At 34.6% G+C, this 27,463-nt stretch overlaps 1 protein-coding gene across 1 annotated transcript; it reads left to right on the forward strand.

Annotated features, from left to right (window-relative positions):
• The first annotated feature begins 861 nt into the window (after positions 1-861).
• Positions 862-17,992, forward strand: LOC149785226 (heat shock 70 kDa protein 12A-like). Its single transcript, XM_089979057.1, has 6 exons — positions 862-977; positions 2,965-3,124; positions 5,333-5,485; positions 12,762-12,983; positions 13,799-13,955; positions 14,604-17,992. Exons 2-6 carry the CDS (start codon positions 2,981-2,983, stop codon positions 15,665-15,667), a joined length of 1,740 nt encoding a protein of 579 aa, XP_089835183.1. The 5' UTR covers positions 862-977; positions 2,965-2,980; the 3' UTR covers positions 15,668-17,992.
• The last annotated feature ends 9,471 nt before the right edge of the window (positions 17,993-27,463 follow it).

The raw sequence follows: 27,463 nt of genomic DNA on the forward strand, positions 1-27,463 counted from the left end.
TAACAAAAAAGTTATAGGAATGTTTAAGGACGAAGCACATTTTGTTCGTTCTATCATCGAATCCATATGATTGCGAAGTAAAATGTACTGTTTAAAACTAGCCGATGATAAAGTTAAACTTGCCAAAGGAATCAAATAAATATGGTTGGTAAGGAGATAGGAGTCAATAAGGCTACGCTAGACGAATTTTCTGGTTATGTTGAAATGATGGCAATAAGATCAAATCGTCATAAATTTGAGACTAATATTATCATAAAATCTGGTCTGTGGAATTTTGATGATAAGCGATATTGTTCTGATGGCATTAACACATTCTCGTTAGGATATAAAAACTAGTCTGATGTTGACTTTAGCAAAGTGGAATCTTTAGTTTCGTCATTGCGGTAAATTTTGTGTGAATATCACAAATAGGAATAGTAAACTTTTGTATGAAATATAAAATGAAAACCGCATTAGTGAATATACGATTTATGGTTTTTGAGCCAAACCTATTTATGTTTGACGCATATGATGATTTCCATGATAGGTCCTCAAGTTAGGTAATCCATAATGAAATCGACTCTATTGAATCAGCAAAGTTGTTTTCGTATTTTGTTTAGACTAACCCGGGGGATCTGGGAGGTGATTAAAATCAAACTGTCGCCCTAGTATAAAATAGATGCTTGGTTCAGAAATCCCCATTAATCTCCTACTGTGCCAAATATGAGTAATTTAAATGAAAAATAAAAAGGTGCATTTTCTAGGAAGAATTTGACACCGATTTTGAGATTCACTGTGAGCGAAACCTATTTGAAGTTTTTAGTTATAAAACTATGTTTTCTATGATTAATCTTCATTGTACTAAAGCCCATAATAAAACGAAAAGTACATGACGAAGCCATCAATTGCACGTAAATAGCTTCCGGGTTTATTTTAGAGCTGACGACATGGAAGTTCATGGAAAATTTGTATGAAAGGAGGTATTAACACAGATACAGGTTTGTATAATCCTGAAAGAATTCATTTGTTTTACTTGAAAATGATTTAATATTGGACTATGATGTGACTGGATCTGATAATGTCAGAATAAAAAGAACATCGCAAAAATGGGTTATGTGATAATATGTGGGATTGCAAAGCACCTCTCTCTCTCTCTCTCTCTCTCTCTCTCTCTCTTAACAGCTTTGCGGGCGGCACCGTTGTTAAATCAACGGCCGTAACAACTTTATACCATGTATGTACCATGCATGTATACATTCACTGATGTTGATAAATATCCATCTTTAAAGCAAAAGGCTTATAGATCAAAACACGCATTTTAGCATTAAAGTCGAAATGTCGATTCTGTATTGGTAAGGAGTGGCTGTAACAAGCCAAAAAATAAATAAATAAGGCGGCAACATCCCTGATACTCCATCACCCACTTTTTTTATCTCTCCCTCTAGCGCTCTTGCACGCACAACCACCGACCCACCTACCAACATTAACATAGAGGTTTGATTCAAGAGGATAAATTCAGCTGAGATAAAAAATGTCATGTATCTTAAAGAATACGAGACGCGTATAATCGTGTGTACTTAGTTAAATATATGTAAATATAACTAAAACACATCAATGTCGTTGTTGTCGTTGTCATCATCATCATCATCATCATCATCATCATCATCATTTTAAAGATTTCTGTTACGTTATCTTATTGCTTAGCGATTTATAGACTTTCTAGATTTGTTGTTTAATGATTGCAATTTAGTTTCAAGCTTTTCTTAATCCGCATTCAATCGTCCGTATTAGATTTTTGTTTGTGTTCACATTTATTTTCTGTATAGACTCAAGGGAAGTAACACGTCTGGTTACTCTGACTTCTTTCCCTTGAAATTTGATAGTAGTAGTAGTAAGTATTTAGCCTACTAGGATATTTTGGAGAATATTGGATCGATTTTGATTAAAATAGGTATAAGAGATGGTAGTACAATGGCCTGTAGCACTAGAGATCCGATGATCTTATCCACTATTATTAAAAAGTGTTACAAAAACAGTAATAGGTTTATCATCCATGCAGAAGCAACTTGGGTACCTACAGTACAAGATGGAAATATTTAACATATTTCACACTGAAGCACGACAAAGAACAATATAGCTTCATATAAAGCTGGTCATTCAATTGTCGAAAATTCGTCCTTTTGGGGCTCTTTTTTCTGACCTCATATATATTTTAAACCTAGATCGATTGATTTTCTCCACTGACCTTACAGATTTTGAAAGTAATCTTATTAAGTTTGTATTGTTTCATGTAATTGGCTCTTTCTTATATCTTTGGATCAAGCACTTTGAAATTTTTTCCTTAAGCCAAGGTAGACTGGTATTTAAAAAAATCTTCAGCTGAGAAGAACATAGTAAAGAAGATAATCAAGCACTTACAGCTTTATTTTTCCATAAATAGTCTCCGATCAAAGAACACCTGATTTTTACATTGGAAATCTCTTTCGTTCAAAATGTCTGATACTTATTGCACTTGGCTGGATACTGTTCTGAAACAGAACAAGATTTGCATAGTAAATGCTGTTCGTATTATTTTAATTGTAAACTGTAAATATTATTAATACTATTTCAATTGGAAACATTATTAATATTGTTTTAATTGCAAATTAATCAGCCTCAATAGACGCTTACCATAGATGCATAAAAAAGGTAATGATTGCACTTAAAGAAGGAAAAAAGTGTGCGGACCCTTTCTTTGGATTTACATATTTTAGTTTGCGTTACTGTTATTCTATTAAAAGCATTGAAAATCATTGTACAGACTTTGGTGTAGAAAGTCTACAAAAGTCTACAATTTAGCAATGCCTATTTCCTTTTCGTTGTCATGAAAAGTTGCCTTTATTGATTTTGCTGTCATGATTTTTTGTATGCTATTAAATTCAAGAAAAAGTTTAATATGATTTTAAAATATGATTTTTTTTATTTTATTTTGTAATTTAAAATCAGGGTAATAATTGTGACGATGAACACATATGTACTGGCAGCAGCCATTGATTTGGGCACGACATATTCCGGATGGGCCTGTTCCTTCGTGCACGAATTCAAGACAGACCCCAGAAAGATCTTTACCAAGCAATGGAATACGGGAAATCACGTATCTCTTAAGGTATACAGGGTGGCTATTGGAAAGTTTTAAACATGTGAAATTGTCTTTTACATTCAGTACCACGCATTACTGTATGCTCATTTTTGTCTCAGTTAACGTTACATTGCAGAAGGGATCTGAGTGGTCTAAAGCGCTCACCGTTACAGATCACTGCCAAACCACCTCTGTCTGCCTGGGTTCGAGTCTCGGGTTCTTCCAGTGTGGGCATGTGAGAAGGCTTGTCATTAGCTTCTCGTGGGTCAATGGTTCTTTCCAGGTTTTACCCGGGGTCTTTCTCCACCATTAATACTGGCCGCCATGTATAGCCTATCTTGGGCTGAAAAATGGCGTTAATCCCGACAACAACAACAGAAAATTGTAAGAATCGTGCAGTATTTTACGATACTTAAAACCTTCATATTGCATGCACGTGCACGACATGCGTGCCTAAAGATAATCTAGTGTATTAGGAACTACTCTGCTAACAAACCATGTACACTCGTGTAGTAGACACTTTAGGTTTTGGTTGATTCAATTTGTTTGTGAATGAACTAAAGCAGACGTTTCCTCCATTTGAAAGTATAGATGATAAAGTTAACAATGTGGATGAGTTCACTGAGTCAGAAACGAAACTTTCGAAGAACGTGATGTTCGCAATTGTCAACATCAAACGTAAGAGAGGCAGTTATTGAAAATAGCGTTCTGATCTTTGAAACAGCTATTTAGGAGAATATTCGTATCTTTTCGCAAATAGTATAGTTAAGACTATGACGAGTGCTCTCTAGGGTCTAAAAATATAGTATAGAAAAGCATTTTGAAGCTAAGGGCTATCGCATATGTCGCATATATCAGAGACGTATTTTTACAAGTCTGTCAAAATACTAGATTCGCGAAATAAATTAAACTGAAAGTTTGATACAATGTTAGGCTAGCGATAAATGATACATTGTATGATACAAGTCATAGATGGGGTCCCTCCAACATCGAGATGCAAGTGACAAGGAATCAGCATGTTTTCTGTAGCTGGTAATAAGAATGGTAATAAATATACTTACATTTCTGCGTCTTGAATTTCCTCAAAGTGTACTTTCTTAGTTCTTCAAATCCGACCTACTTGTCATGCAAAACCTGATACATACAGAAGCTGTACCGGAATTTATATTAGCCTACATTTCCAGCTGAAATCCCTTCACATTATTTCACTGAATTGACCCAATAATCCAACCCCTCATAATCAGAAAAGCAGAATTGAGTTCGATCAACACAGAAACGAAATCCGTGCTCATTCATCTACAATATGACTCTAAATATTTCAATTATAATTAGCTCAAAAGGACAATTCGTTTTGAATCTGATATAGAGCTCTCGACTAAGTCGAAAGGTCGCTGGACGGAGCTATGTGCGCATGAATACAGATATTTTGTGTATGGATGAATCTACGGTTATAAACTTTATTTGGAATAAAGCATAAATTTAATTACATTGTTTCTTATATAGTCTTTTGTTGTTAAGCCTTAGGTGGTTAATAAAATGAGCATATAATAAAAAGGTACTGCATTTGTATGGGAAAATATGAACTCTTTTTATTCCCTGAAAATTATCTTTTTGAAAAACTCGTACATATTTTCCAATACAAATGCAGTAGCCAATACACACTGCATGTACGTTTCTAAACCTCAACAACAGTTGTTCTTAGAGTTGTACCTTCAACTTACGAGATGAAACACAAAACATTCTGCAATTTGAATTTTGAAAAGTTTTGGATTTAAGGGGGTGGGTAAACTTTGAAAGAAGATATAATTAAATTTCAAAACATTTACACCACATTCTGCATTTATAGAGCTAAATATATATTGATGTGAACTGTATCAGAGAAAAACAATTTCTGGTCCGTCATTCAAGTACACAGAGAAAAAGAGACTGTGGGGATATTCCAAAGTACCAACTATTATTCTAGAAATGATGGAATTGTTAAACCAAGCAAAACAACACAAATAGATGATACAGTTAAATAGTTACAGTATAGTTCTAATGTCATTGATTTTTAAGGAAATTATATGTTCAATGTTTCTAAGGACATTGCTACTGCCTTAAAATGTTCAAATGAACTATAAAATCTCCTCGTCCAGTCCATTTATATCTATATATGACAATGCAATAATTTTAATAATTTTAACTAATTGATTTTATTTTGTAAGTTCTTCAATTATCCTACTTTCTATTTCAAAGGCACCTACCACGGTCCTTGTCCGACCAGATGGGGAGACTTTGGAAGCGTTTGGATACAAAGCGGAAACAAGATACGCCGAACTGGCGGATGAGGGAAATCACGAGGACTATTTCTACTTCAAAAGATTCAAACTGATGCTTCATAATAATACGGTACATACATACATACATACATACATACATACATACATACATACATACATACATATATATATATATATATATATATATATATATATATATATATATATATATATATATATATATATATATATATATATATATATATATATATATATATATATATATATATATATATATATATATATATATATATATATAAGCCACACTAATTAGAGGAGGTAATTAAAGAAGACAGTGTATGTTTCCTTGTCTTTGAAGCGTGATGAATCTACTATATATTTAGATCAATATTAATCCATCTCTACCAAGAATATGTATTGTCATTTTTGTGAATTTTTACTCATCGTACTTCTCCCTGTGGCGAACATCAAATGCTAGCGACTTTGTAATAATATCAGGCAGGATACCAATGTGGAGCATACTAGTGACTAGTGAAAAAGAAAATGTGCCCAGATTCTCACCAAGATCTAGCATATAATTTGTTTTATTTTGTTTTTGTTAGTTATAAAGTTTTTTGCTATATCACGCCGAGGAAATAGGAGCCAAGAGCCTTTCTCAAGAACAAACTGAGCTATTGCGCATCCGGCGGAGATAAGAAATTGCGTGATTGGTGGCCTCGCGTTCACGTTTACGACTTAATTTTGACTTGATAACTAGGTACTATCACTGGAGAGTTTTTATTATATAACACTACAGGCAAACAATGTTAACTGCCCTGTTTAATGGATAATCTTTAATAAAAGGCAACAATTTTCTAGAAACTCTATCTCCTTATAAGATCCGTGAAGCTTGTCGAATCACACTCTGTGTGTGTGTGTGTGTGTGTGTGTTTGCGTGTGTGTGTGTGTGTGTGTGTGTGTGTGTGCGCGCGCGACTGTGTGATTTGGATTTTTAAAGCAGCTTTAACAATTTTTCAGTCATATCGCCAGGATGTCTGCAGTGTGGCAGTTTATAGTAATGTTTAGCAATGGGGCATCATGCCGCAGAAATGTGGCATCAAATCCCACCGAGTCACATTATCATGACATTAGGCCGACCAGTCCTAACATAAGGTATCACGGTACCAATTGTTTTTCCATATACCTCAATGCTAATGTTTTGTGAAATAAATATACTTTCTGTCCTACTTGGGCATGCATGTCACACGCTGTCATATAGAACAATGCTAGATTGTCAATTTGACAATGACATAACCAGGTACTCCATTGCATTTAAGAGAGATAACTCTACTGGAACTAGACAGGGGTAAGAGTTATCTAGTCACAACAAGCACATTTTCAGTCATGTGTACCATATTTTAAAAAAATCATAAAAAATACAAAATATGATCTAAATAGAAATTAACACAAACTCACATGTTGCCAAGAGGCTCAACTTTTTTTAAAGCCAAACAGAAAGTACAAGTCTTACATAATGCACCAATCACAGCTAGTTTTGTTCTTTAATTCTGAATACAATGTTCCATACACCTTAAGCTCCGCCCACCTGGACTTGCGCAATTGGTACCGTTATACCATAAACCTCTTAATGCTGAGCGCCAAGCGAGGCAGCTGCTAGTATCATTTGATAAGTCTTTGGTATGACTCGTTACCGCGACCTCGAGCATCTGAGGCGTGCCTTCTAACCACTCAGGCCACCGGATCAGAGAATCATCGTTCAGTGCTATCAGTGGTAAATACATGATACGTCAACGAACCAATCTTTGCATCGCCTTGGCAAATTCAAACGGTTTCCAGTAACTTCTTGCGATTTGCCTCCCTTTAAACTCGAACACCTCTAACGGATTACTAACTAATCACGGCATTTGTCGAACAGGCCTTAAAAGGGTGCCACTGGGACAATATTCCCAATGTAAGTAAATCCAGATGGTTCACAAACATATAGCAGCGTGTAGCCTATATCACGATAATAAGTGTCAGGATAATGTGACTGGCTGGGGCATAATAGGCATGATGCACCAGTCCTAGACAACACTATAAACTGCCACACTGCAAGCATCGTAGCGATATGCACAAATTGTTAAAATGTCATTAAAATAATCCAAACTCAGTAAAACCGGTCTCATTAGCACTCTTTAGGCAATGATGGTTTTGTGCGAAGCACGAACTCATTTCTGAACCAACGACGACAAGGTAGTGATTCTAGAAAGGGAATTATTCTGTTAAAGAAAAGATAAAAAAATAAAATAAAAAAGTCTTCTGCTACGTCCCAGTGTAGCCCTTTTGTTCGTCGTGGAGGCGGCAGAAGGATCATGTCTCGAGTATATGCCGATATATGTCATGCAAACCATCTGGGTTATTTATGAACTTGGAATTTACCGCAATGTAAAATGTCTGTATCTTCCCCGCGTTCAGCTGATAACTTCTCTATCCCAATTTTTTTAAATGCATCAAACAATCTGTAACTATTTGTTGAAATATCTTCACGAACACACACACACACACACACACACACACACACACACACACACACACACATTGCCAATAGTTTGCTGAATCCATTGAAAAACAAACCCAGTATGAATGTAGTGTAATAAAGTTGGAGTATGCGCATTTGATTATAGCGCCCCGTTTTAAGGAATTCTTAGATCTGTGTGATTACTTGTGTGATTATTGGACTTCGGCGCAATGGAAATATCCTTAGCCCGAAATAATTAGGCAATTACTAGGAGCAAACCTCACGGAGTGAAGTGTTAGTGAGTTTCCATGATGCCATGGTTCACTAATAGTGAATTCAGGCCAAAACCGAATGAATGTCAAGATAGTCCATATTAAAATCTAGTGATGTATATTGGTGGTATGACTGCAGTGGCAGTATTTATGGTAGGAAACCATGAATTGCACAAAAGAATATATACGAAGGGACTCGGCAGATACCGTTTATGTCGCCATGGTGGCAAATGTGGTGCAGTTATATTGGAGAAATGTGCCAGGAAAGCGTACATTGACTGGCCTAAGGTGGAAGAGTAAAATAGTTTCCAGTGTTAGAGGATACTCGTATAGTTTCTACGGCGTGAACGGCTGGCGGTACGGAAACCTGATGAAGATAAACCATGCAGATGTGCGGTTGATAGATATTTGGCAGGTTGTTTTATCTGTGGTCTTACATTAATTAGAGTAAAATTTAGGTATAGAATGGACACGTCGGGCTTTCTAATTTACAACTGAAGTTGTATGGAAGTCTTTGGAAATTTGGGGTAAACTTAGGACTTCTAGCGGGAATCGCGCCTGTGTTTGACAACCGCTCGGTCAAGTAAAGACCCCTGGCTTGTAACAATAGTAATTATTAACCTGTGTTGCCCACAGCCATGTTCACCTGGATCAAAAACAAACCCAGTATGATTATAATTATTAACCTTTGTTACAGACAGATATGTTCACCTTGACATCAGATAACAATCATAGAAATACCTCTTTTTATTCATGTCAGTTAAACGAAGCCAAAATTAATACATCGTGTATAATCGCTTACACATATTGGACATCTACCCAATTCTCCAAAAGCAGACACATTGCTATGAGAGCGTGAGAGATTAAGATATCGTTCACCAAACTTTCTGTTGTCTTTTATTATGTTACTTTTGAATGTTCGTAGCCCCAGACTTCGGAATCACTGCACAAAGTTGGTTTAACCATATCAAAACATTTGAAAACATAACACTAAATGAAGCAGCCAAGCTTACACCTATATATAAAAATAGATTCAGTAGATTCCTTTGATCGAGTAGTCAATTTATGTTTGACTGTACTCCATAGACATATCAGTTTTGGGGTCAATACTAAACCAGTATATTTTTACATGTACTAGTGTCATTATTGGACTCTCGCTTTTTATTCCTGAGACAGATCTCAGTCTCTATCCCCGATTACATTTTGTTTGAAACTATACTGCAAAGAAAGTATTTCTCTGCAATTAGGTTGTTTATTTTCGCTACACAGTGTCTACACATTGTGGCAGAGTACCATTTTCTATAGCAGAGAATTTGTACTGGCCGAGGAAAAAATATATAAAATAATTCCCCATAATGTATACTTTTCAACCTTTTTTCAACTAGCTAACCTATAACCAGCAAGAAAACCAACAACAGAAACACATCTTCTAAACCGACAAAATCCCACACAAACAATTATACCTATTTTTTCGCCTACCAAAAAAAAAAAAATACACAAAAAAGATGCTGCAACCAAAAATGCAGCCAATTCAGACAAATCGATGTATATTTCAAATCATGGAATATTTCCATTGATAATCATTCCATTTCATTATCATCCTACAGAGACGAATCCAACAGCAAAAGCCGAAACATCCACGGCCAAAAACTTTCTAGAAATACAACCATTAAAAATATGCACAAATCTGTCTTACTATACGGAATAGGAAAAACAGCCAATAGCCTCCCTTCTCTAAAATCGGTATACAATAAAGCTTATAAATAAAAACAACAAATACAAACAACTAATCCAAAACATCCTGTAATCGAAACGTTTTCCAACTGGAGAAACAATATCACACACACACACACACACACACACACACACACACATATATATATATATATATATATATATATATATATATATATATATATATATATATATATATATATATATATATATATATATATATATATATATATATATATATATATATATATATATATATATATATATATATATATGTATATATATGTATGTATATATGTATGTATATATGTATGTATATATATATATACATATATATATATACATACATATATACATACATATATATATACATATATATACATATATATATATATATATATATATATATATATATATATATATATATATATATATATATATATATATATATATATATATATATATATATATATATATATATATATATATATATATATATATATATATATATATAAGGCAAAAGCATGTTTCTACTACCCGAAGGAAAAGTTGTTCGATTGAAAGTCTTGTCTACGGAATATTCCGGTATTTGGAATATAGACAGCTTGGTTAGAATTGGCTGCATCTTTGGTGGCAGCATCTTTGTTTTTGTTGTGTAATTTGTCCGGTGGGCAAAAAGATAGTTGTTTGTGTGTTTCGTTGGTTTGGCAGACGTTTTGTATGGAGTGGTGGTGGGGTATCGTTATGTAGAGGATGAGTGACCTCGGTGTTTTTGCCAAGGTCGATTGGACGATACAAATATGAACTTAATGGGTGAAATATGGAGATCGGAGCAGAGATCAAGAATAAAACAACACGAGCAAAACGTAGACTGACTAACTCAACTGCATAATACATTTATAAAACAGAAAACTCCGCATGGAAACACACCGCTACATATTAGCTTAGCCAATCAGGAATTTAGGTTTATTTAACGCCAAACTTAGCGCACGACCGCCAGCGTTTCATATCATTTCATGCTTCTTTAATAAACCGATCTTGGCAAAGTTTCAACTGATGACAATTATCTCAGCAATTCCAAACGCTGTTTCTGCAACATTTCAACCCTTGGCATTTTTCTATAATTGAAACAAATTGCATCGTAGTGACCATTGGCCTGGCAAAATTATCGGACTGTCCTCATTGAGAATCAATGATATCCCCATCAGACACATTAGAATACCGTATCTGTACACCCTGCCATTAATGTAATTCCGTGCTAATGACATACATTAACATGTGTCACCCTGACAAATTCCAAGTTCCCTCCGTTATGTGTTCCCATAACATATACAAAATTCACTATGTCACACTTTTGTTGGCGTTCATTTTGGTTTCTCGATTTGTTGGTTGTACGATAGGTAGTTGAACATGTAGTTGAAATGTATACATTAATGTGGAATCGTTTTATACATTGTTTCCTCAGTACAAATTACCTGCTATAGAAAATGATACTCTGCCGCAATGTGTGGACACTGTGTAGAGTAAATATTAAACCTTAATTGCAGAGAATTATTTGCTGTGCGATAGAGTGACAATCAGTGACATAGGCCTGACTGAGGACTTCACCTTCGTGGAATAATACTCCACGGATCGCATGTATTATGTAGCTTTTATGCTAAAATGAGCACAAGTCATTGGGGATAGATGATTTCATCTGTATCAGGAATAAAAGACAAAAGCCATATAAACGCTGCTTAAGGAGGAAACAAAATCAATATATTGACCTCAGTAATAAAGTTTCTCTTTCGTTCTTTCTCTCAGCATTCCACCATTTCTGGAAACAATTTACTTTCGTGTGATCTATATTGATTCTCATATCTAATATATATATTAGTTCTGCAACAAAAACACTGTTTCGGAGCAATTTGCAACATCATCGGCATACAAAAAAGCAAATATATCATCCTCGTTTAAATTTACGCAAACACATTAAGACATGTTACACGTAGCTTTCGATACGATTATTTATCAATAAGGAGAATAACCTGAGACTTAGTTTAGAACCTTGTCTCATACCGACTTAGCTGAATAAAAATCAAATTAATCGTTGGGAGTTTAACAAATGAATTTCAACTAGTATACATTCATTTAAGTACATACCTGAATTTGCCATAAAATCATTCCTTGATAATAATACCCAAAGTTCGGTATTAGATACGGTATCAAAAGGTTTAGAAAAATCAATAAATAAACAATAAAATACACGACCATTGCAACTGACTTTATAATAAATATATTGCTTGCTGTAGAATATCTTTTGGGAAACCTGCTTGCAACTCGTGAATAATATTGATGCCAATAGTCCACATATTGAATCTGGTATTCAAGACATTGTAAGCATTTGCACAACACATCTATTAACGAAACACGTCTGTATTTTGTTGAGATCTTGAGCTTGGCCTTTTTGATGTTACGGACAATAATTTAGATATCTACTATCAAAATTTCTGATTGTTTCGTAAATAGTCATATTAATTTAAATTTACCGTAATACTTGATTGGGTAACATATTGAGACTGATAATTCACGTATCATTTCTCACGTTTCGAGGGAGTTTGTCCGATGTGGTATATACGCCATATCATGTTTCTTTGTTTATTTGATTTTTACGATGTAAAAAACAATGCTTAAATATACAGTGAAAAATGCTTAGCTATTCAGTGTGAACGAGATTCGAAACATTATGTGGAATCACGAGAATCTCCAGACTGGCAGTGCATTTCGCAAATATTGATTGAACATCTACATCAAACGCCAGATCACCCATGTAAAATTCAGTGGGTATGTAATATATCACTTCTGTACTTTTTTATTTGTATATCCATCCTCTTTATATCTAGGACTTAACGAGGGAAACCCAAATCACTGATGGCAAGGGGAAAAAACTTCCTGCCATGAAGGTGTTCTCGCTGGCCATTAGGCATCTCAAGGACGATCTTTTGTCTACTGTCAACGGTCGATTAGACCGGGGTTTTGCAGCCTCGGACGTTCGCTGGGTACTGACTGTTCCCGCCATTTGGAATGATAAAGCCAAACAGTTCATGAGAAAATCTGCAGAACAGGCTAGTATTCTTCCTTCTATATTATGGTATAAAATCATCATCTTATTCATTCGCTGATGCTGCTGTTGATTTTTATGTTCTTTCTAGTCGATTTCTTGTTTTGGAAAAAAAAAACAATTAATTTTGAATACAGAATGTTAATTTTGAACTTACCTCCCAGTATTATTTACTTGTTATTATGTCCATGTCGACGACCTCCCCTCACCCATCTTGGATTTTAAGCTCACCTACCTCTTGGTTTTATAATGTATACATGTCAAAATCAAGGCATGGAATGCCATTGTGCAGGAAAAGATTATATTTGTATGTTTTCTCAAGCGTACAGTCTCTTAGAGAAGGAACCTTCTGGCAGAGAGAGAGAGAGAGAGAGAGAGAGAGAGAGAGAGAGAGAGAGAGAATAAATAATCTTTACATTTTTTTTCCAATATTTAGCAAGAGCGAACAGCTTGAGCAATAGCAAGATATATTATTTCCTCCATTTTCAGATTGCCTTTGTTGCTTTGTAAACATTAAAATGTTTTCTAATTTCTGGAATACGATAGCACACACGCACACACACGCTAAAACATATCACATATACAAACGCACACACATTTTTATTTGTATGTGTGCTTAGCTCGTTGTATACGAATGATGAGTTGAATCAGAGATTACAACACATTTTTACTAGCAAAATAATTTTTTTTTATATGAATCAATATTATTTGGTCTCATCATCGATCTCATAAAGAATTTGGGACTAAATGCTGCATAAGGGTCTGTCCTTGATTAATAAAAGAGTAATAACACTGTAACAATGTAATATTGTGTTCTAGGCTGGAATAGAAGGAAACCATCTCACACTTGCTCTTGAGCCAGAAGCAGCATCCTTCTTTTGCCAGCTTCAGGAGACCACACGTGTTGGACAGAGAGGCACTTCAACGGAAGCTTTGTTTAAGCCACGAGACAAATACATGGTTTTAGATGCTGGAGGTATTTAAAAATTTGTAACAGTTTAATTTGCAATGTCCTGAGTGTATATTTGACAGCATTTAAATAACTATGGGAAAAGGAAACCGATTTAAAGAACCATTAGAAAATTTATATGTTGACTCTTAAAATAAGACCACATAAAATTAGATTCGTAATTTCTCAGTCAATCGCTACTGTGTGATGCAACCTCAATCGAAATGAAGGAAGTGTGACATTTTATTTGTAAAATGAAACTGCATAAATCCTATGTATGACATTTCAGAAGAATGAACGAATGAGGTCACGGTTCATTTAAATTAGTTTTACTTCCTTGTCCAGCGTAGAGCATTCTAATCATTATCAAAGTAAAGAAAGAAGAATGTAACTAATCCGAAGGAAAACAACAACAATATTTCGAACAATAAATAATAAATGTATAATGAGATAATCAATAGGGTACTTATATCTATATTTTTTTCATTCACTTGTATGAACAATAATGTTTTAACATTCATAATACACATTACGAGTAACATACCTGTTCTAGAGTTTAAAAAAAACGAGAAATATATTTATTAATGCAAAACAGCTAAGTAAGGTGTCCAAAACTGTACTCCTGTTGTGACAACGTAGCATCTAAAAGAGTGTCTCTCAATGGATATTTGACAGGTGGAACAGTAGACATTACTGTACACGAGGTAGAAGCAGGAGGAAGGTTGCGAGAAGTACACAAGGCTACCGGTGGAGATTGGGGAGGAACCAAAGTGGATGACGCGTTTGCAGATGTTTTGATTGAACTCGTCGGGAGAAAGGCCCTAAAAAAATTCAAACTAGAGAATGTTGAAGACAGCCTGGATTTCTTACGTGACTTTGAGTTGAAGAAAAGAGATTTTCTCGCGGATAAAGAGACGCGCACCTCTCTAAGACTCCCTGCAAGCCTGGGTCGCAGCTTGCAGGAAACAGAAGGCATAAGTCTGCAAGACAAAATAACACAGAGCAAATTTAAAGACGATATTCACATTGCAACTGATAAGATGAAAATCAGCGCATCTTTAATGAAGAGCATCTTTAAAAAACCTGTTTCAAGAATTGTGCAGCATGTATCTGAGTTGTTTGAAATGGAAGATCTTAGAGGAACAGACACAATACTAATGGTGGGTGGATTTTCAGAGTCTGATGTCCTTCAGAAAGCCATACGAGAACATTTTTCGAACAAAAAAGTCATTACGCCGTTAGAGGCAGGCTTGGTTGTTTTGAAAGGAGCAGTTGTATTTGGTCATGATCCAAATATTATGCGAGGCAGAGTCTGCAAAAATACATACGGCGTGCAAACTTGTACAACTTTCGACCCTCGCATACATCCATTTGTCAATCGTGTGATGAGGAATGGGATGGGTTACTTTGACTTTGCATTTGATAAACATGTAGAAATTGGTCAAACTGTAATTTGCGGGGAACCCCAAGTGTCCAGAGCGTACATACCATTTTACGAACACCAGACAAGTTTATCATTTGCAATTTATGCCTCTACGAATAGATCGCCCCTTAGCGTGCATGATGAGTCATGCATCAAATTAGGTGAGGTCAACGTCGATGCTTTGGACACATCTGTACCATTAGAAAGAAGGTCTGTTTTGGTTAGCTTTACGTTTAGCGGGACAGAGATTGAAGTGAAAGCGAAGGAGAGGATAACTGGTAGGGTAGTATGTGCAACGGTAAATTTCCTGGGTTGACATGTGCAGAATGTTATGTATCTGCCTATTCGGTTGTTATCTTATTATCGAATATACCTTTTTGACTCATAGTGCCGTTCGTGTTTGTAGATGATTATGGATTATTTAACATAGACACTTTCTGAATCAGGGAATATTTTGTCATGCTATTTTCGTGTTAATTCAAACTGTCTCCCTTTTTAACAGTGTCACGTTGTTGATTTCTTCCACACATACTCATTTTCATCTTACTGTCACTACTCACTTATAAGTCGAGTCCAACTTCAGACAGAACAGACCCGAATCTGCCGTCGCATAATACTTCGGCATATCTGTGTCTATGGAGTTCGCTAGGAGTAATCGGTTGAACAAACAATATAGACCTGATCTGCGGGCGTATTATGCGATATCAGATCAGCGTTTATGTTGATTGCAGTTTGACTTGACAAGTAAGCAGGTATAAACTGAATATAAAATGGAAATAAATGTTAGGTCGCCGTAAGATCACATTTGACAAGTGATGGTGTTTTGTTTCATGCATAACTGATCAAGATCGTCATTGTATTTGTGAAGATCTTCATTGTATTTGTGAAGATCGTCATTGTATTTGTGTACTTTTTAACATATTTAACTAGTCGTTAACTATTTTGAGCTATCAGGTATAACTATTTTTATAGAAAGATTTAAACAAAAGGAACAACATTGGCAATTTGCTTATTATCAGGATGATAAGGTGGACATTGACTCATCACGTCATGCCCTACGTGTTGGTAGTCCAAGCCAAAATCTGAGGAAAGTTGTAACAATATCATATCTGAATAATCAACGACAAAAAATTTAATGCGAAATTTAGAATCAAGTTAGGAAAGAACTAATCAACACTGTAACATGGGATATGAGCTATCAAAATGCATACATTCAGGCCCAGTGCAACAATGGAATTTCATTTATTTATTAGACAACAAAGAATGGTCACATTAATATTGTAGGAACATAAGTGCAGTGTTTTGACTTGGTATATCCGATTGTGTGAAACCAACATATGAATGGAATGGAGAAATGTCTGTTTTTCTGATGGTTTTTAAGAACAGTGATGTGATTTTGGATGGATGTGAAATCACAGTATAAAATGGAGGATGGTTGGTTTATCTGTACGTATTTAAATATAATATTTTAACATTGTATGTCCGTGGCTGTGAAATAAACAATAAAATATAAATGGAAGAATGTTGTTCATATTTCAGCCGATAAGATGAGTGATGTTGAATGCTACAAAATGAAGTAATATGAAATTTGCGTTAATGATTCTTGTGTAGTTGATGCACGAGTTCAAACTGTAAATCGTCCGAGTCATTTGAGTACAATTTTGCTGAAGCCAAATCAAGCCGGAATCTTGGCCTGAAATAATGTCCCACTAAAACATTTAGACTAGGTTAAATAACCCTAAAATTTCTCAAGGAATACATCAACTGTTGTATAGGTTCATACTATATGACTTAAAACCAAAGATAAAACACTTTTTTGGACGAACATTCGTCTGGTACCAATATTATCAAGATTAATACAGTCCAAATTTTATAATGTAACATCAGTTCAATGTAATAAACACTTTAGCATAAATTAGCTTTTATCTTTTACATAATATCTTTTAAATCAGTTTGAGTCAAATAAATAGTTTTGAGTGTTATCCATTTTCATTTCTTCTGTGATTTCTTACTACCCTGTTACATTATGTACCAGAGTTTTGCTTACGGGTGATGTTTAAATGTACATTTTTTTCCTGGTTGCGGGTGATGTTTTAAATGTTCATTATTTACTTTTCTGGTAAAAGTAGTCCCTTTACTGTTGGAAACTTTATACAATGATTGACATTTGTGTGATGGATAACATTATTGTAATGATTGACATTTTTATGAAGGATAACATTATTGTTATGATTGACATTTTTATGAAGGAAAATAAATTATTTTTATGATTGACATTTTGTGAAGGATAATATTATAGTAATAATTTACATTTATGTGATGGATGACTTGAGGATATTTGCTCGAAACGAGCGAATAACGGATATGTTTGAACAAGCGGATGAATAACTTAATATTTTTAAGAGTGGCGAAGTCACGAGTTAAAATACTTAAGATTTTCACCCACGAGATGAAATGCGTCAATCTTCACTAACAGCGAGCCACATTTATTTTTATTTTATGCCGAAACGTATTGTCTATCAAGATTTACTGTATAATAGATTGAAGTAGCATATTTCTTGCTGGATACCGCCGATGTCAACAGTTTACCGTTTATGTTCGGCTGTGCTTTGTGATTATTGTGATAAAATATAAAAATGTGTTTTTTATTTTCCTTCCCAATTTAAAGTTACAATAGTCCATTAAGAAAAACAAATTATTTGCGCCTTGTCGAGTTTTGAGCTTGAGTTTTCTTTTATAGGAGGTGGCCGATTTACCACTCGGCCACGTAAGCGTAGTCATAGTATAACTTCACTGTTGTCATGTTATCGACGCTGCAGTGAAATTATTTATCGTAATTCACTCCATTGAATTATCGCAGTCACTATACTTGAAAAAATCCACTAATTTCAAAAGCCTAACAAAAAATTATTTATTGCAATGATTGACTACTGTGTGATGGATAACCTAATTGTAATGATTGACATTTGTACGATGGATAACATTCTTGTAATGGTAGATATTACTGTAATCGATAACTTTATTTTAATAGTAGACATTTTTGTGATGGATAACATTAATGTAATGGTGAATACTGCTATAATGTTTATCATTTTTAATTATGGATTTCGCTCTGATGAATAACAGTATTGTAATGCTTGATATTTGATGGATACTATCATTGTAATGGTGTAAATTATTGTGATGAATAACATTATTGTAATGGTTGATATTACTTTAATGGATAACATCATTGTAATGGTGGAAATTTTTGTGATGGATAACATCAGTGTAATGGTTGAAATTATTGTGACGAATAACATCATTGTAACGGTGGATATTACTTTTATGGATAACATTATTGTAATGGTGGATATTACTTTGATGGATAACATCACTGTAATGGTGGAAATTATTGTGATGGATAACATTATTGTAATGGTTGATATTACTTTGATGGATAACATTATTGTAATGGTGGATATTACTTTAATGGATAACATTATTGTAATGGTGGATATTACTTTGATGGATAACATTATTGTAATGGTGGATATTACTTTGATGGATAACATCATTGTAATGGTGGATATTACTTTGATAGATAGCATTATTATAATGGTGGATATCACTGTGAAGTGACACCTTATCATAACAGTTGTAAGCATGAAACCATTTAACATTTGCTGCATGAATGTATAATCACTAGATATATATGGACGTATTTCTCCAATTGGATCCAAAGCGACGGTTCTTTCTATTCATCTCAAACTATTAGCAGAGATATTATTTATGGTTATACATGTATTAATAACTGAATCCTTCCAGTTAAGCATTGAGCTGATAGATGTAGATGATTTTGGCATACAACTATTTTGTTGTTATAACCATTATGCAAATATTAAAAAGATATAGCTATTTCAAATGGAAAATTAGTCAAAGTTCTTTGGCAAGTTGTATTCTAGTCTTAATATCGAATACCTTTTAATCTCGAACTAAACTGAACGATTTCTTTACTTATGGAAGTCCTTTAATTTCATGACATTATACATATTGAAATGAAAATAAAGAATTTGTATAAAGCCATTTAAATAAGAGAGGCCTGTTGAATTAATCGTCCTTGTACTGATGAAAGACTGCGACTGACGATAATTATCCATGTAATGGTTAATAATCTTCTGTTGATTAAACTTATTGTAATGTCTGACCTTCCTCTGACGAATGTCCTAATTATAATGGATTATCGTATGTATTATCATGTTGCATTGTCTGACCTTCCTCTGACGAATGTCCTAATTATAATGGATTATCATATGTATCACCATGTTGTAATGTATCACCATGTTGTAATGTCTGACCTTCTCCTGACACTGATGTACGACCGAATTGAAATAGTTTCTTTTGTAATTATGGAAATGTCATTGTAATGGTTGTTATTATTATGATGGACAACGTTTCTGTAAATATAATGGTTGCCATGATTGATCTGACTTTAGTTCATACCTGACATCTCGGCCATGGTTGTCCTTTATGGAACGGTCTGCTCACAGTAATGGTAAAAATGGTAAACATTTGTTACTTAGAGAGTGGGGTTTAGTGGGTTAGAAGGTGAGGATATCAGTTAGGTCAGAGACCAGAAGAATTTGTGAGATGTCCAAACTGCCAAAACACAGCACTGATAACGAATCAGCACCATTCCATTATGCTATCCTCTTTTTATTTATAATAAATATAGCAACACCAGTAATATAACTAGAGAGCTGCAATATATCTCTCGCTTCCTTTTGATATAGAAATGAGAGCCCGTGTAATATATGACTCAGACTACAGTAACTCCTGTCTGTAAATGATTCAAACACACCGACCCCAATATTACGCCAAGATCAACCATGCCACCCAAGCAAGCCACAGGAAGCAAAGGAGCAAAGAAGGCTGTGACAAAGTCTTATTTGTGTGAATAATACCATAGTATAGTATTGGTGAGACATTTCGTTACTAACACCTTTTACATTTATTTTGTTATTATACATAACTATTTATCTTGATCTGGTCTTCTGCATGTAAATAATCCCGGCTGGGATTAACAAGCAGTAGACGGGAGTGAGATATACTCAGTATATACATATCATCGTCTAAAACCTTTGTTTTTTTAGACATATAGCACTTTAAACATTCTCTGTATTTAGGCCCAGCCTAAATCAGTTTGAGTGACCCCTAAAATAGATATTTTGACCAAAAAGCAGGAATATTTACCGCCTTAATTTAGGAGAAAACCCTTCCAAAACTTACTTTTATAGAAATAGTAGTGTGAGACCTGTAGTTTTTGTTTTACAAGCAAGCCTACATCGCAAAATGGAAACGGAGACTATGCCTGTAAGAGCCATACCGTGAAGTTCGAAAATCAAACAGTATTTCCACACTATAATCGAAGACACGAGGACGATTGTCTGTCACCCAGAGGGATGCCAAACGCTCGATTTTGGGAACACAACATCCATGCCTAGACAAGGGGAAGTACTCATGGGCCTACACACTCTTGGCATCGATATAGGGAAGATAGATGCCTTAAAGAATGGAGGGATAAACAAATTTGTTATTTATCCGAAACTCAACATACCTCTGATTGAAACTGACACAATGGAGATACAAGGGATGCCAGTTATGGTTACTAAGACACCTCCTTTCATCAGAGAAATTGAACACAGAGCAACGGAAGTCCACATCATGGGACTCCCGCTAGAAGTGGACAGCAGAGAGCTAAATCAAAAGATAGAAAAGAAACTCGGGGTCAAAGTTATTACTCATAAAATGGCCACTGTGTGGGGTTTTGCCCCCATCAAGTCTGGAAATAGACTCGTTTACGTGAGTAAAGAAGATGCGAAGAAAATACCTGTCTTTTTCTACGTTCTTGGATTTCGACTGAAATTATGGTATAAGGGGTGGGAGAACGATAGGATATGTCCCATGTGTCATCAGATAGGACATGGCCCCAGAGACTGCCAGGCGACAAATGCACAACAAGTGGGAACTTATGCCAGCAAAGTCGCTACTCAGAAACCACCACAGCAGCAGCAGCAGCAGCAACAACAACAACAACAACAACAGCAACAACAACAAATGGGGAACGTAGAACAAATTTCGGAGATACTCAAGCTTGTAAAGCAGGTGAGGGAAGGAAAAGAAACAGAAGAAGTGATTCAAACACTACCGGAACTCGACATGACCCACATAGAAGGACATAAAACCGTAGAGTGGGAGCAGTTTCTAAGTCCCAACAAAACAGGAAGGGTTCCCACCCAGGCAATGGAAACATATGTAAACACCAAAAACAGATTCGAGGGTCTTGAGATTGAACCGACCCAAAAGAAAGAAGAAAATGAAAGCATAGCAGCCACGCCCTTAACATCCACACCTCTACCTAGGAGAAATAGGAAAAGAAGAAAAGCGGACTCAATATCCCCCCAAGAGAGGGATACATCACCCATAAAAAAAGCCAGTCAAAAGACCCAAACCAAACAAAAAAAAGATAAGAGAAGAAGAAACAGATGAGGAAACTGATCAAGAGAGTGAGAGGGAAACAAATGCTTCTGAAGAGGATGAGGAAACTGACCACGGAAATAACCAAGAAGATGAATCAGAATATGAAACAGGAACGGAGATGGATACAGAAGAACACACCACAAATGAAGAGACAAAAGAAACAATTAGGACCGAAACAAATGATGGAAAAAACATTACACTACAAAAAACAACTCCAACAAACACACTAACATCAGAAATTGAAATTACACCCAATTCATCTGAGGGGGGTGGGGAAACCAGTGCCCCCATTCCGCAAATTACAATATAATCCCAATGAAACAAAATTATTTAAAGATAAACAAAATCTTAAGGTATAACCATCAACGGGACACCCTGGTAAGAGAAAGGAGTGGAAGGATATTAATGTTAATGGGATTAATAAAGATAAAATACTAAAGTTTCCAAAACACCTAAAGTATGATTTAATCTTTATTCAAGAAACGCACAATGGTTTTAATAATGAAAACAGAATATTGTGTGAAAGTTATTTAGATGCATAGTCTTGATGGACGACTACGAAGGAAATGATGTTAAAGGGGGAGTAGCGACTCTTATAAAAAATAAAAGGGGGCTAAATTGGGAAAGAGTAGAGGAAGGAAAAATTTTCAAAGGAAGGCTCCTACATATAGTTATAGAAAAAACTCACTTTATAAATATATATATGCCAGCTAATTGAAATTACAAGAAAATATTTCTAGAAAAATTGTCAAAATACCTGGAAAAGTTTTCCATGGAAAATGTAATAATGGGGGGGGGGGGAGGATTTTAATTGGGTAGGTGATAATATAGACAGGGAAGGGGACCTAGCACCAAACGACATAAGAATCAAACCGGAAATGGAACTTTTCATCAAGAAACACAATTTAATATTCATATATAGAAGGTTAAACTTATTAAGAAAAGAATACACATATGTGTATAAAATAACTAAAGGAAGTAGGTTAGACAAATTTCTCTGTACCAATTACAATGAAAAACATACAAAAAAGCTGGGATAGAAAATTTTAAAATTTCGGACCATAAACTTATATATATGACTATGGAAATTACAAATAGGAAAAGATGGGGAAAGGGGAGGTGGATGCTTAATAACTCATTACTAAAAGATACAAACTTCATAAATGAAATTAAACAGGAAATAGAGAACTTTAAACAAAAAGGAAATATAGATATTATGATAGAATGGGAAACTCTAAAACAGAAATTTAAAGAAATTGCAATAAAATTTTCAAATATTTAAAGTAAAAAATTGAAAATGGAAAAAGAGGCAATTACATTTCAACTTAAAAAAATAAACAATAAAGAATTAGAAGCCAAGCTTAAAAAAGAATAGACAAAATTATAGGGGAAGAAATTAGAGGAAAAGAAATCAGAACGGGAAAATTTACCCAAATCTATAAAAAGGCAGAAGGACTATATTAAAGGGAAGAAAGAAGAATGGGGGGAGAAAAAATACTAGACCAATTAAAAGAAGCAGATAATAAGATAGCAACAGATAAGGGAGAAATCATGGAATATATAAAAAAAATTTGCACTAAATTATATAAATCACAAAATATCACAGAAGATTTAATTGATGAATATTTAAAAAAAATCCCCTGTGAGGTGATATTGACCGAGCATAAAGACTTATGTGACGATTTCATCTCGCAGGAAGAAATAAGAGAAAGCATCCTAACACTAAACAAAGGAAAATCACCAGGAGGAGATGGACTCTCCGCGGATTTCTATATGAAATTCTGTGGAGAGTTGTCGCCCATACTTGAATGGTTATACAATAATATATTACTTAAAAATAACAAAATGCCTGAAACAATGAGGGAGGGTATTATAATATTAATATATAAAGGAAAAGGGGAAAGAGATGACCTAGAAAATTGGAGGCCGATCTCCCTCCTAAATAATGATTACAAGATTTTAAGCAAAATTTTATCAAATAGAATAAAAAAAGGTTTGGACCAAATTATAAACATACATCAAACACGTGGACCTAAAAAGAGAGAAATCCAAAATAACATTTTAAACATAAGAACAATCATAGATTATCTACAGGAGAATGGAAAAAAGCTGCCATTGTATTTTTTGACCAAGAAAAAGCATTCGACAGACTTGAACACAACTATATGCAAAAAGTCCTAGAAAAATTTGGCTACGGAGAAAACTTCCGAAAATGGACTAAAATACTGTACAATAATATAACCTCTAGAGTACAGGTAAATGGAGCCACGACAGAGAAATTTGATATCCAAAGAACAGTGAGGCAAGGATGCCCACTATCCATGCTATTATACGTAATAGCAATCGAAATGCTAAGTATCAGCATAAAACTCAACAAAGATATAAAAGGTATACAAGTTCCAAACATAAAAGATGATGTGAAAATGCTACAACATGCTGACGATTGCACAAACTTTATAGAAGATCCTAATTCCTTTAAACACTTAATTAAGGAATTTGAAAAATTCGGCAATGCATCAGGATCGCAAATCAATCACGATAAAACAGAAATCCTAGAGATAGGCAACTGGCGTGGTAAGCACTCAGACTTACCGGCACACCTGTTCAAAAAGACAGTCAAAGCATTAGGGATATATTTTGGAGCAAATGAGGAAAAAGAAAACTGTAAAAAAAAAATGGAAAATGAAATTAAAAGAAACGTTGATATCTGGGCATTAACGCCACTATGCATCATGGAACGGGCCCAAGTGGCCAAAACATATATGTATACTAATGTGAATTATACTATGAAGTCCACTGATATAAGTAACGTTATATTAAACAATATAGATAAGAATATTATTAAATACATACGGAATTTTAAATTACATTATATTAATAAGGAAACCCTATACAGAGCTAAAGAAATGGGGGGAATTGGTCTACCTAGCCCTATACTTATGAAAATAACCAATATTATTAATAGATTTAAAAAATTAAATGCGGACCCCAAACTACCGTGAGAAACACTATATATATATATATATTGGTTCGGCTTTATTTTGAGAAATAGGGTAGATATATACAAAAATAACAAACTTACAAAAATGTTAGAAAGTCCGAGGAAATTTAAAAACATCAAAGACTTATTATTACAATTTAGGGATAGGAAGGAATTGTGGGAAACAGAAGAGAAACTTACATACGATTGGATTAGAAATGATATAACAGGGAAATTACCATGCGAAATTGAAAAAGAGCACATGTATGTCAATTGGAAGAGAGCATGGGGGCACTGGTCTAAACTAGGCCCCTAAAGATTCAAAGCCTGTCCTTCAAATACATGCATGATGCATGGTTGACGGGAGAGGATGCAGCGAGACGGCGCATGGGCAGAGTACCGCCCAAATGTCCGCTGTGTAAAATAGCACCCTTTAGCAAAAGACACACACTAATACAATGCACACAGACAAAAGAACATAGAGAAAGGTTAATAGCAGAAATTAGGAAATATGACAGATATAAACCTCAGAATATATTATTTTTAGATGGAAATTTTAATAAAAACACATTATACAAGATCACAGAGTTTATAGTTACCACAATGAAAGCGTGTGGTCAGGTAATAATAATAAATAAGTAGTATAGGAGTCCTCCATGAAGAAAGTACAGACAAGGACGTTATGGGGCTATGTCACATGGCGCTACGCGAAGTGAGCAGGCCCATAAAAGAGTCTGGAAAAAGAACCCTCAAATGGACAACATAATTTATAGATATACCTTCATCAGATTACATGTACCCCTCCCTTTATTTCTTCTGCCTTTACACATACTAACATAATGCAGCTGCAAAGCTGCGCCAATGCCCCGAAAGGGAAGACTACTGAGAATATTTTTTCGACCTTTTGGCATATTTAAAATGGGTGGACATGCTCTAGATGGGAGATATACAACAAATAAATGAAGTATAAACCCCACCTCGGGCAAGGCCTATCCCTTCCTATCTGCGAAAGTGTTTCAGCACACACATACAAACCACTAAGGTTTCAAATAGTTTCTATGAAAAACACTTCTCGCCCAAATTTCAAAAATTGAATATTTTTCTCCTGATGTGATATAAACAAGGAGAAAGTCAGGACAACTGGGATTATTTAATTTGGAATAACTGCTGTCCCTACACGGAAACACAATATAGCAACTACAGACATATAGCACATACACATAGCAAACACGGGACATAGCAAGGTCGACAAATAAAGGGAAGGAACTCCGAAAGGGTAATAGAAACCACTTTCGGATGAACAACCCTTTAGATACACTAGGGAACTTAGAAATACCCCAATCGAAATTTCTAACGAATCGACTTTCCAAAATTTCTAATATAACAACACAAACAACACACCTTTGGGGGGTAAGAAACACACATAAAACTTTTATAAGCTTTGGCTAAGTGGGGCATCTGTCTGGTGCCCCCCCCCCAATAATACCCCCCACCCAAAAAAAAAAACAATATTACGCCGTGACAAGATGTCCTTTATTGAAAGGTTGGATGTACAGATGTAACAATTAGAAAATGGGTCCATAAAATGTTGTCCAATATGAGCAGTTGTCTTCGTACAAATGTGTCCGCTACATTTATGTCACTCACTGTATATAATAAACTAAGAAATATCGGGTTGAATAATTTATGGAATCTTTTCCTATATTACAATAACTTTAAAAATAAAATAATATAAAAAACCCCAAATAAATACACATATGCAAGAAATCTGAAGGAATATCAAGCTTTCTGCACGAACATCAGTAAATAAAAAAGAATTTGTTCAACTTTTAATAACTAAATGTACAGAGAGCGTTTCTTGCTCGTCAGAAAGTCGGTAAATTTCGATGGTGCTGTAACATAGACGTGTCTACAAAAATGCCAACCAAATCTGACGTTGGAGAAAGTGTTAATTTTACATTCACCAACCTATCAACATGGTAAGAAAAACCTCACGGCGCCAGTTGAGAAAATTTATGATAATTTATGAGGGCATTATTTTGATATCTCTCTCTCTCTCTCTCTCTCTCTCTCTCTCTCTCTCTCTCTATATATATATATATATATATATATATATATATATATATATATATATATATATATATATATATATATATATATATATATATATATATATACGGTTTTAACTGGCATAGAGACTCATAAGCTATATTGCATCCAAAACTGTGTTTATCCGACTTGAAAAATGTCTTAATATAGTTTCTTTAATAAATAAACCATTTTCTCCCCCCCCCCATCAATTCATTCATTTTATGTTCAAAGTCACTCGTAACGTAAAATCGCAGAGCAACCGATATTTCAAGGGTCTGCCATTAAAACAAATCGCCTGCTAGATACAGTTGTCTTCGTCAAAATCGGCAAACGGCATTTATTTTTTTACAGCCCCCAAAAAACAACAGCTTCTTTTGACAGTGAAAATAAAATATTTTTCACTCATAACAAAAATATTCAACAAATTTACTACAATACCATAAGTCAACGGGAATTATACGATCAACACACCGTTGCATATAAAACAATTGCGACATCATGGTGCCAGCTTTATAATTACTA

This window comes from Sinohyriopsis cumingii, chromosome 13, assembly GCF_028554795.1.
Source record: "Sinohyriopsis cumingii isolate HCF-2022 chromosome 13, ASM2855479v2, whole genome shotgun sequence".
Taxonomy (NCBI): domain Eukaryota; kingdom Metazoa; phylum Mollusca; class Bivalvia; order Unionida; family Unionidae; genus Sinohyriopsis; species Sinohyriopsis cumingii.

Bases quoted from the DNA above. Each gene is read 5' to 3' on its own strand.
- LOC149785226 (XM_089979057.1), top strand. From the start codon at position 2,981: ATGAACACATATGTACTGGCAGCAGCCATTGATTTGGGCACGACATAT. The intron at 3,125-5,332 runs GTATACAGGGTG...TCTATTTCAAAG, and splicing joins GAAATCACGTATCTCTTAAG to GCACCTACCACGGTCCTTGT. The intron at 12,984-13,798 runs GCTAGTATTCTT...ATTGTGTTCTAG, and splicing joins TGAGAAAATCTGCAGAACAG to GCTGGAATAGAAGGAAACCA.